At 40.2% G+C, this 12,421-nt stretch overlaps 1 protein-coding gene across 2 annotated transcripts in view; it reads right to left on the bottom strand.

Moving 5' to 3' along the window:
• Window positions 1-12,421, bottom strand: part of Sec23a (SEC23 homolog A, COPII component) — a 55,851-nt gene that overhangs the window by 32,329 nt on the left and 11,101 nt on the right. For both annotated transcript variants that reach the window (XM_075948334.1, XM_075948336.1), the window contains exons 6-11: window positions 11,249-11,328; window positions 9,796-9,940; window positions 8,203-8,361; window positions 7,094-7,209; window positions 4,271-4,394; window positions 966-1,046 (exon numbers count right to left, since the gene is read on the bottom strand). In XM_075948334.1, coding sequence (XP_075804449.1) covers window positions 966-1,046; window positions 4,271-4,394; window positions 7,094-7,209; window positions 8,203-8,361; window positions 9,796-9,940; window positions 11,249-11,328 — 705 coding nt within the window. The remainder of the gene's footprint in view (window positions 1-965; window positions 1,047-4,270; window positions 4,395-7,093; window positions 7,210-8,202; window positions 8,362-9,795; window positions 9,941-11,248; window positions 11,329-12,421) is intronic.

Genomic DNA, 12,421 nt, shown 5'->3' with positions numbered 1-12,421 from the left:
AAATTAATATGTGAGAATTAGCCTAGAAGAGGCTAGATAGGAAGGGGCCAAAGCAGTGTTTAAAAGAATACAGTTTCCGTGTAATTATTTCGGGGCATAAGCTAGCCGAGCCGGGCAGGCGGCTGGGGTTTTGGGGACGTAGCCCCGCTGCCACCCCTATTACTACAATTATCTTTCTACCTAACCTTCCTATCTGTGTAAAGGGATTCTATATATATGCATATGTGACTAGGTCCTCTGCACCAGGATTATAAGCATTCTAAATGTCAAGAAAATTTAGATACAAATGTTTATCATCAAAACGGCATATAAGGGGCTGGAGAGATGGCTCAGAGGTTAAGAGCATTGCCTGCTCTTCCAAAGGTCCTGAGTTCAATTCCCAGCAACCACATGGTGGCTCACAACCATCTGTAATGGGGTCTGGTGCCCTCTTCTGGCCTGCAGGCATACACACAGACAGAATATTGTATACATAATAAATAAATAAACATTTAAAAAAAACGGCATATAAACTGATTTTTTTTGCTTTGTCATTTTCAAAAACTGATTATCTATTTTGTGTTGTCTTATCATCCTATCTACAACAACATGACTGTAATTTTGGAATGTATTATAGTCTCTCAACAGACAAAGGGAAAAAAAAGGAGTTGAAACTTAAATCTCCCTGATTTGGTTGTTCTGTTGCTAATTTTGGTGACAAAAAAACACTTGAAATTAATTCTGGCTTTCAGAAACCTAAAAATTTCCAAGTCGTGAGAATTCATTTAAGAGAACACTAAGACAAGGGATAGCTTAGCCACATAAAGTGGAGCACTGGTAGCAGTGTGTGGAAAACAACTACCATGGAAGTGCAACGGAAACTCAACCACACAATAATTTTAAAGGAAAACTAGAGGTTTCCATGATGGATCTGTTTTGTGCTAGCCTAGAAATTGACTATATTTTTTAAGACAAACATTACTTACATTTTCAGATACGCAAGGTCCTTTAGAGTTAAGAGACACACAGGGTCCAATAGCTCCTGAAATCTTTATTTCCCTTGAGGTCTGTAAATAAGAACATGGTACATTTGGTTCCCTCAAAAGTAAAGCCAGGGCTCGAAAGATGGCTTGAGTGGACAAAGGTACTTGCCACCAAGCCTGACCGCCTGAATTTGAATTCCAGAGACTACATGGTAGAAAGAACCAACTCTTCTAAGTTGCCCTCAGACCTCCATACAAGCAACACAGCATGTGCATGCGCACGCATGCACACATGCACACACACACGCATATATATGCACACATGCACATACACACAAAAAATATAGTAAAATTTTTTAACAAATTCAGATGTTTCTAAGTGTTTAAGAATGTAAGACATTCTTCCACATTTAAATCTCAAAAGTCAGTGAAAAGCCAGGTATGGTGGCATGCAACTTTAATTCCAGCACCTGGAGACAAAGACAGGCAGATCTATGTGAGGTTGAGGCTAGTCTGGCCTATATAGCAAGTTCCAGGACAGCCACAGTTACATAGAAAACTCCATCTCAAAAACAAGGCAATAAAAATATGCTAAAATTAAAATAATTAGCCATTAAGCTCTAATTTAACTCTCGCCTTCTATTACCACCAGCCAAAGGAGAACTCCATTTGGGAATCTGACCCTAACTTCAAAGTCATGCCATACCCTAAATTCAAATTACATACATCAAAACCCTAGGCTTAACTACTGCTTATCCACAGAAAACTGTCTTTAAGATTGATCTCTCTTATTTAAATATCTTATGTGTGAGAACGTTTTGCCTGCATGTATATCTGTGCGCCACAAGCATGTCTAGTGTCCACAGAGACAAGAAGAAGGCACTGGATGGCTAGAAACTAGAGTTACAGGCAGTTATGAGTTGATGCTGAGAATCATATCTGAGTCCTCTGGAAAAGCAGCCAGTGCTCTTAACCACTGAGCTATCTCTGCAGCTCCAAGACCAGTCTCTCTTCAGTTTCTCCTATCAAATTTAAGCTACTATGTTGTCTTGCAAATAAAAAATTAAAAAAGGCTGGGACTGTAGCTCAGTGACAGAGTACTAGCTTAGCATTGAAAAGATCCTTAGGGCCGGGCGGTGGTGGCGCACGCCTTTAATCCCAGCACTTGGGAGGCAGAGGCAGGTGGATCTCTGTGAGTTCGAGGCCAGCCTGGTCTACAAGAGCTAGTGCCAGGACAGGCTCCAAAACTGCAGAGAAACCCTGTCTCGAAAAACAAACAAAAAAAAAAAAAAACAAAAAAAAAGAAAAGATCCTTAGGTTCAATTCCCAGCACTGGAAAAAAAAAATCTACTTTTCCGGGCATGGTAGCACATGAGTCAAATGGATCTCTATGAATTTAAGGACAATCTGGCACACATAGTGAGCTGCAGGGCAACCAGGCTATACAAGTGAAACAAGGGTTCTCATTAGCCCTCAAACAACAGACATGTGCATCTCCAATCTACAAGCAGCTCACATAATTAATACTATGGTTCCTATATTTCAGCAGAAACCATCCACTCTCACAAGACATTCTTCTCAAACATCTCATGTTGATGCTCACCTTCAGGACTCCCCTCACATTGGGCTAATGAACAAAATCCATTTTCCTCTCATGTTTCAGAAATTAATAAAAGCCACACTCCCCTGCCATTTTGTTTTAATTTTTGAGACACAAGCTTTCTCTGTTAGCCCTGGCTGTCCTTTGTAGACCCGGCTGGTCTCAAACTGAGAGATCCACCTGCCTCTGCCTCCCGAGTCCTAGGATTAAAGGTGTGCACCACTATACCCGGCTCTCGCTTCTCTTCCTAAACTACACCACTTTGTTTTCTACTGCTAGTTCATCTGATCATATACATTAGATTAATCTCTCTCTCTCCAGATGAAGTTTCCCTAATAACAAGACCTGTAACTAGAGGTCCCTCTCCCACCCACCAATTCCCAAATTACCACTCTGAGGCTTAAGATTAATTACAAACTGTTTGGCCTATTAGCTCAGGCTTATTATTAACTAGCTGTTACAACTTAACCCATTTCTATTATTTTATATTTTACCATGAGGCTTGTTCTCTCACATCTTGTTTCTCCAGCACCTGCTGGCATCTCCCAGACTCCACCTTCTTTTTCCCTGTATCTTTGCTTAGATTTCCCCACCTGGCTCTATTCTGCTGGGCTACTGACCAAATCAGCTTCTTTATTAACCAACAGCAATAAAACATTATTCAGAGCATACAAAAGGGACTCCTACATCAAAAACTTCCACCTTACAGATCCAATCATATCTCTACAATTTCCTACTATCATACTAATTACATGGTAAGCATTCAGTAAGATAATGTCAATAAGAAACATTTATTGAAAATTAAAAATCAGTATTTTTATAATATCCATGTAATTCACACATAGCTTTACAAGTGTTTTAAGTCAAAATTTGAAATTCATGATGGAATTTCATGTTCAGCCAACATTAACCACAAAACTAAAGAATAATTTCCTCTGCCATTATAAAAACTAACACACAGCTGGACAGTGATAGTATATATCTTTAATCCCAGCACTTGGGAGGCAGCAACAGGTGAATCAGATCTCTGAATTTAAGGCCCTCCTGGTCTACAGAGCAAGTTCCAGGAGAGTCAGGGCTACACAGAGAAACTCTGCCAAAAAAAAAAAAGAACATACACACACAAAAACAAACAAACAAAACAAAAACTAGCATATGCTGGGCATGGTATTGCATGCCTTTAATCCTAGCACTCAAAGAGACAGAGGCAGGAAAATCTCTGCATTTGAGGCAGTCTGGTCTACAAAGTGAGTTCTAGGATATTCAGGGCTACACAGAGAAAACCCATCTTGAAAAATAAGACAAACAAATAAATAAAAACTAACATATACATTTAGTATAAAATATATATGCAATGTTTAGTGCCAGGTTAGTAGAACACATCTGCATGGCAAAACCTGGAAAGTTGAGGCAGGAGGATCAGGAGTTAGAAGACAAACTAGATGAAACCTTATCTCTAAAACACAAAAATATCCAACATAAGAAATTTACTTACATGATGCTCCTTCTCTAACCATTATTATATGATCCCAGTCTCATATACTCTTAATGACACCTTTTACTGGGAAACAAAATCTCTAATTCAAGGTTCAAAGTAACCATTATTTTTAAAGTACATCTGAATTTGACTGATTAATTTTAAAGTTACCATTAAGCCTACAAGGTTCTCACTTGATAAACATCACACATGTCAAGTTTGGGTTCTTACCTTTATTTCTAATGTGCCACCAAAGCCCATTTTAAATTGTCCATGTATATCTTTGGTGAAGACTCTTTGAAAAGTCTGCTTGAATAAGGAAGTGTTGAAAGAGTCACCCATTACCATGTAACCTCTGCACAGAAAAGGCAAATAAACATACAGAACACAATTAACTGGGCTCATGTGTTACTAGAAAAAAATTAATTACTTAGATTATGAACAAATAGTAAAGACATTCCCCAAAACAAATGTGATTAACACTATTTTCATTAATAATTCTTAATTACATTGATGACGTTGTGTATATGGGTGTGCACGCAACATAGCGTGCATGTGAAGGTCTGAGAACAACTTTCAGGTCACTAGTTTTCTTCTTCCACCATGTGGGTCCCATGTACCCAACGGAGGGCATCGGGCTTGCCATCAGAGCCTTTACCCACTAAGCCACCCAACCAGCCCAGATTTGCTCCTTTCATGCACATCATCTAAGATTATCCATGCTACACAACACTTGATCATGCATCATGCATTAATGACTGCTCCTTTTCACAGTAGGTGTTTACAAAAGTTGTCTCTACTTCTACTTCTCACAGTGTGGTCCTTGGTCTAGCAACATTAACACCACTAGCAAGCCCCACCTCACACATACTACAGAGCACTGGTTTTTAACAAGAAACCCGAGTTATCTGTACAAACCCGAGAACCTCTTGTCCATATCAGCTACTTCCAAGTCTCTCCTCTTGTCGTCTTTCTGATTCACTCTAGGCCAACTTTCATTGTTTTCAGTGAGATTCTCAATGACCTTCACAATGCTGAAATAATTCATCTCCACCCTGCATTACTTTGTGTCTGTAATGTCTGGCACAGATGAGCAGGGCCTTTACATCTAGAACTTTCCCTGCTGAGCTCCTAGTTGTTTGCATTTCCATGGTATATCTAAGACAATATTGGATGAAGCTGAACCCCTACTTTACTAGTTGTTTGTACTTCCATAGGTGTATCTAAGACAATACTGGATGAAGCTGAACCCCTCCTTTACTAGTTGTTTGTACTTCCATAGGTGTATCTAAGACAATACTGGATGAAGCTGAACCCCTCCTTTACTAGTTGTTTGTACTTCCATAGGTGTATCTAAGACAATACTGGATGAAGATGAACCCCTACTTTACTTTTTTTCAGCAATGAAAAGAAATACTGGCTATACTAGATGTGCATAATAAAGAAGCCCGTGGTGGGCTGGAGAGATGATTCACTGGTCGAGGGCACTGGTTTCTCTTGCAGAGGATCCCAGTTCAGCTCCCACACTTACAAGGTAGCTCATAACCATTGGTAACTCCAGTTCCAAGGACCCAACTCTCTGCCTCCATGGGCACCAGGCAAATACACAGTACCCACACATAGGCAAGACATTCATACACATAATTTTTTTAAAAGAAGCAAATGGTAAACCACCACTTATTATTCCTTTTATAGGAAACATCCAGAAGAGGCAAGTAGTATTGCCGAGGCAGGAGGATGTGGTGAGACAGGAAAGAGGAATGGAGAGTGACAGGAAACAGGCAGTTTCTCCAGGGCCAGACAAGAGTTCTAAATTTAATCACAGTAGTGGTCATATACTTGTGAACATACTAAAACCTCAACAAACATTTTAAATGGATAAATTTCAAGTTGTGCTGTTGTGGAATAATATTTTAATTAGGCAAAGATGAGTTACATTTGTTTACACTGAAAAAGATTACTTTAACTGTGTAAGGGCATATTATATTTGTTTATGCTGCAATTGTTTAGTTATAAAAAGATGTATTGCTGCTTCATCTTTCCTGCCTAAAGCACCTGATTGGTCTCATAAAAAGCTGAACAGCCAATAGCTAAGCAGAGAAAGGAAAGGTGGGACTGGTAGGCAGAGAGAATAAATAGGAGGAGAAATGTAGGCTCCGGGGAAGAAAAGAAGAAGAGAATGAGAGAGAAAAAGAGGGACATGCCCAGGGCCAGCCAGCCAGGCAGCCAGCCACCAGACAAACGGACATGGAAGAAGCAGGAAAGGTAGGACATACAGAAAGAAAAGGTAAGAAGTTCTGAGGAAGATAAAGAGAAACAGGGTAAGTTAAAAGAGCTAGCCAGAAATGAGCCTAAGCTAGGCCAAGCATTAGTAAACTAATAGAAGTCTCCCTGTCATGATTTGGGAGTGAAGTGGGAGTCCCCTCTGTATGCTGTGAATATCACTGGTGAATAAAAAAACTGCCTTGGCCTGTTGATAGGGCAGAACTTAGGTTGGTGGGGAAAATTAAACTAAATGCTGGAAGGAGATGGAGTCAGAAAGAAGCCATGTAGCCCACCAGAAACAGACGCCAGAATTTTATCCAGTAAACCACAGACTCATGGCAATACACAGATTAGTAGAAATGGGTTAAATTAATATGTAAGAGCTAGCCAGTAAGAAGATAGAGCTAATAGGCCAAGCAGTGATTTAATTAATGCAGTTTCTGTGTGATTATTTCGGGGCTGAGCAGCCGGGAACCAACAAGCAGCCTCCTCTCTTCAACACGGGAGATTGTTGGTAGCTCGAAAGAAAAAGCCTGCTACAATGTGCTGTATCAAAAACACTACTAAAACAGAGCAACTTTAGGAAAAACTTTTTCAAAAGAACTTGTGCCTTTATAATCCTGCTTTTTTAGAAAAAAAAAAGTAACATAAAATCCAAAGAAGACACAGCAAAGCTGTCAGCAAATACTGCCATGAAGCTGCAAGATGATGAGTGGGTTTTTCATTTCCCAATCTCTCAGTGTTGGTCCATATCTGTAAGCAGGCATTATCAGATACACACATACATACCCAGTAAGGTTAGGGCAGCACTTCATCTCCAGAAGACCCGTCTGATCTAATGCACATGCGTAGATATCAATAACATGCCCAGTTGTAGCAGCTCGATTAGCCAACGCTTCAAAATGCTACAAGAGATTTTGATTAAATCAAATATATAGCCTAACTTTCCAATAAATATTTTTCCTAACAGATCAAAATAATTTAAGAGTAAAAGAATAATTTGTCATAATTTACATATGATTTAGTCTCATTCAATTTTCTACAGTTTCATAAAAATGATAAAATGACTTCTAGAAGCCTGACTTACAGCCAGACATGAGACAGACATCTGAAATCCCAGCACTGGGGAGGCTACAACAGGAGGATCATGGGCTGTACTATATACAAAGATTTGTCTCAAATAAATAACTAAAGCCTGATATTTTAACATCTTTGACTTTAAGTAAAGCAAAACTAAAGAGAGTCATACATTCTCTTCCTCAACACAAACACGCACAAAACAGAGAACTACACAGCTCCTTTTCCTAGCTAAATCCACAGGCAAATAAAAAACACATCCGAAAAGAGAGGGGAAAAAAGAAGATAAGCAAACCTAAAGCATTTTTAATGCAGCTTTAACAAAAGAAAATTCTGAGCTCAAATGTGAAACTCATTAGAAGACAGAAGTGCTCAGTGTCAAAAATTATGACATCAATTATTGTTAAAAATATAACAGTGGTTACCAAAAAATAACAAACAATACAGCAACTAATAGCCTGAAGTAAAAATAAGAATAACAAGGACATCAACAAGCATAAAAAATATCAAAGAGTCAAGAATCACCATTAGCGAAATATAGCTTTGCAAACCACTCCTAAAAATGTAAAGTTACAGTCAGGTGGTGGTGGTGCACGCCTTTAATCCCAGCATATAAGAGGCAGAGGCAGGAGAATCTATGTGAGTATGAGGCCAGCCTGGTCTACAGGGTGATTTCTAGGGCAGGCTCCAAAGCTACACAGAGAAACCCTGTCTCAAAAAAACCAAAAAAAAAAAGAAAGAAAGAAAGAAAGAAAGAAGAAAGTTACACAAATAGAAAATAATTCACACACACACACACAAAAAAAACAACTAAAAATTACCTTAGTCCCCTTTTTAACATATTTGGCATTATCCTTTTCAATGTCATGCCAGGATCTTATTGGTGTCTTTAATTCATCTCCAACCACCATCCCAGGCCCCTGGGTAGCAGGACCACCAATGAACATCATGATCCGAGCACCAGTGTTGGGGAAAGTACACTGTTGGAGAAAAGGAACTCAGTCAGAAAGTGTAAAGGATAACAAAACGCAGATACATACACTTCTGTCTCAAATAAATAACTTCCCAGCCCACACACAGCAGCTCTAGTTCCAGAGTAGAACCCTCTTCTGTCCTCCAAGGACTGCTGCACACACACACACACACACATGCCCTCATACAAACACACGCGGCACACACGAACTCTCTCCCTCTTTTACTCCCTCCCTCCCTTACTCCCTCCCTCCCCATAAATAATAATAATAATAATGAATTAAAGAAAAAGACATCCTTCTCCAAGTCTAACCAGTAAATATAGTCCTCACACCCTCATCAAGGAAGCCTCTCTTTGCAACAGGGAAACCATTACAGAAAACCACAATCAAAGAAAACGCAGAGTGGAAGAGCACAGTCCATCTGAAACATCCACAACACAACTCCTGCACTGAGGCTCAGGAATCATTGCGGACGGAGGAGAAGCTTTAACCAGTCTGAGGAACAGGAAGTTTGTTGTAAGACTGTGTCTCCTAGAAATGTCAGAGAAGCTACACCCAATGAAATCTCACCAACACCCACACCTCCAGCTCTGCCTCTGACCTCTGACCTCTGCGGGCACCTGTACTCAGATGTACACACATGCACACAGATATATAGACGCGCACCCACACACACACACACACATAATTTAAAATAGCAAAAATAAATTCCTTTTTAAAAATCATATGGACTGGATTTGGAGAGCTTCTGGATAACTGAACCCATGCCGCTTTCTAGAGTGTGGCGTGTAGAAGGGACATGCCCTTTCTCTGATATCTCAACTGTATGTATTTCTTCTATCAGGGTGTGGCTTTTGTAACACTCTATAAGTAAAGTAAAAGGTTTCTCTAAGTTCTCTGAGCCAGACACTATAGCATTAATCAAACCTGAAGAAAACCCAACTCATAGAAGTACAATTAACAACCACTACTTGTAGCTGGTATTTGAAGTGAACAGCAGGTTCGTAGAACCAAGCCCTTAACTGTGAAAACTAATGCTACTTCTAGTAAATAGATATGCAGCTAGCTTCTGCCCCAGAACTGCCTGAGATGTGGAGCTTAACAAACAGTACTGTACAGCGATTATTGAATGAGAGAAGAGCAGTGCAGGGTGGTACAGCGATAGTCCTACATTCACAAGTCTAAGGAAGGAGGATGCCGTAGTTCAAGTGCAGCACTAACTGAACTACATAGCAAGACAGAAGAAAGGGTGACAAAGATGAAGGCGGAGCAAAGAAGAAGAAAAAGATGAAAAGAAGAAAAGAAGGAGAGAAAAATAAAGGGACACTCACACCAACCACCACCATGGTATTCGGCTCACAACTTTACTACTACGCATGTGCACACACACTCATGTGCACACACGCACACATTTCAAAACTACATTTTCATCATCACTACCTCAAGTAGTCCTACAGCTATAGAAAGTGCCACTCCTGAGGAACGCAAAGGTCTCTTTCCTTGTGGTACAGGCCAAGGATCTCGCTGAAGCTCTCCCAGAAGATCCGTGAGATTCATGTCTATTTTCTGTACTGGTTGTAAGAATCTGCAAAACAACAGTAAACCAAAAGCCATTTCCAAGTGTGATAATTTTTTTTCTTTTTTGAGACAGGGTTTCTCTGTTGCTTTGGAGCCTGTCCTGGAACTAGCTCTTGTAGACCAGGCCGGCTTCAAACTCACAGAAATCCGCCTGCCTCTGCCTCCCAAGTGCTGGGATTAGAGGTGTGCACCACCACCGCACAGCTTCAAGTGTGATATCTTAAGAACTTTTCCTAAAAACAGAGAAAAATATTTGATGCACAGCAGACCAGCAGTTCACAATTTTCTGTGAGCAGCAGAACGTACTGGAGTGTCTCTTCAAAAGCGGTTGCTAAGCCACAGAGAAACCCTGTCTCGAAAAAACCAAAAAAAAAAAAAAAAAAAAAAAAGCGGTTGCTATTGGGGAGCTAGCTCAGTCAGAAAAGGGCTTATCTAGCAGGTAGGAGACCCTAGGCTGGATCCAAGGAAGTGGGGGAAAAGAGAAGACTGAGAAAGAGAAGGAGGCAAGAGAAGAGGGAGAAAGAAATGAGTCAGGCATGATGGTATATGCCTGTTATCCCAGCACTAAGAAGGTGGAGGCAGGAGGATCAGGAGATCAAACTCATTAATGCATAGGAAACTGTCTCCAGAGAAAGTGGGGGAGAGCTATTACTAGGCGCCACACTATAGTCTGTTTTTTACTTCCAGTTGTATTACTGCTACAAACTAAGGAATACAGTTGCTATCAATTTCGTTTAAAGTTTTAAGGTTACCAACATAGTTAGAAGACACATCAACACATCTGTCAATTTTAGTAACAGCACCTCTGGTTAGAAGGTTATAGGAAAGCTACCCATAGAAGTTTTTGAGGCCCTATTTTTATATAGCTGCCTTCAAACCACATAAAGGTTTTATGAACTTAAAAATAAAAAGAAACATATCAAAACTAAACTCCTAACATCATAATGATGAAGAAATGAATCATTTCAGTAAAAAAGAAAGTGCCTCAAAAAACTATAGTTTGTTTTTTAAAATTATATATTACTGCAATCTATTTATATCCCTGACAATACTAAATATTATAGTATCACCTAATGCCTTTGTTCAAGTTGAGGGCATGATGTTTGTTTATTTTAGTTTTTCAAGACAGGGTTTCTCTGTGTAATCTTGGCTGTCCTGGAACTCACTTTGTAGATCAGGCTGACCTCACAAAGATCTGCTTGCCTCTGCCTCCCAAGTGCTGGTATTAAAGGTGTGAGCCACTACTGCCCAGGCAAGAGCATGATGTGTTTAAGCACCTACTTGAATTATAGAATTCTGTTGCCATATTAATTACCTATTGGAAGGAGGTGGCTGCTGGACCTGAGGACCACGTGTGGCTTGAGTTACAGGTACTTTCGAGAGTCCCAGCATTTCCTATAAAGAGATGTGAATTCAGTGAGATCAGTTTATTTACTTCAACAATATTTGTCAACTTCTTAAGATGTTCACGTTGCTACGCTACAAATTAGGAACACAAAATAAGCATAAGGTCTCTTTCCCCAGAAGGCAAACAGTCTAGCTATGGAGACTGAGCTCCCTCAGTAGAAAGTCACCAGGAGAGAGCAAATGCAAGGTATTCAGGAGTACTTCTTACCTCATGCAGTCAAAATACATTGATGGTTACTTAAATGTCTTTCTTCTTAACTTATACGCATTTATCCTTTTCAGCAACTATTACCTTAAATACGTACTCTGTAGCAGGAATATAGTAGTTTAAATAAAAATACTCTCTGCTCTCATAGTAGTTAAAATCTAGAAAAAATATATTATTAATAAAGTAGTGTAAAATCCTAAGAAGAAGAAAGAATTGAAGCTATCCGATACAGCAGTCTTAGCAGCAGCAGCATGAGGAAGCACACAGGGACTGGAGACATGGCTCAGCAGCTAAGAACCTTGCAGCTGCTGCAGAAAACCAGTTTGATCAGCACTTCTATCGCGTGGCCCTCACATCAGCCTACCAGTCTTTCACAGCCTGCAACCCCAGCTCTAGGGAATCGAATGCCCTTTTCTGCCTTTGCAAGCACCTGCACTCATGTGCCAGGCAGTAGCAGTTTACGCCTTTAATCCCAGCACTCGGGAGGCAGAGGCAGGTGAATCTCTGTGAGTTCGAGGCCAGCCTGGTCTACAGAGCGAGACATTGTAGTCAGAAAGAGTGTTTATGACTTAGGAAAAGATTTGCCTCAAAAGCATGAAGATCTATGTCAATTGCAGAATGAATTAAACAATCTGGGTGAGTCAGGCAGTGGTGGGCACATCTTTAATCCCAGCACTTGGGAGGCAGAAGCAGGCAGATCTCTGTGAGTTTAAGGCCAGTCTGGTGTACAAAGCGAGTTTCAGGACAGGCTCCAAAGCCACAGAGAAACCCTGTCTCAAAAAACAAAACAAACAAAAGAATCTGGGTGTGGTGGTGCAAACCTTTAATCCACTACTTGAGTGACAGAGACCTGGGGCTTAATGGCCAGCCAGC

This window comes from Microtus pennsylvanicus, chromosome 14 (genome assembly GCF_037038515.1).
Source record: "Microtus pennsylvanicus isolate mMicPen1 chromosome 14, mMicPen1.hap1, whole genome shotgun sequence".
Classification (NCBI taxonomy): Eukaryota; Metazoa; Chordata; class Mammalia; order Rodentia; family Cricetidae; genus Microtus; species Microtus pennsylvanicus.
The sequence above is the reverse complement of the archived record's forward strand: the minus strand, read 5'-3'. Positions and strand labels throughout refer to the sequence as shown.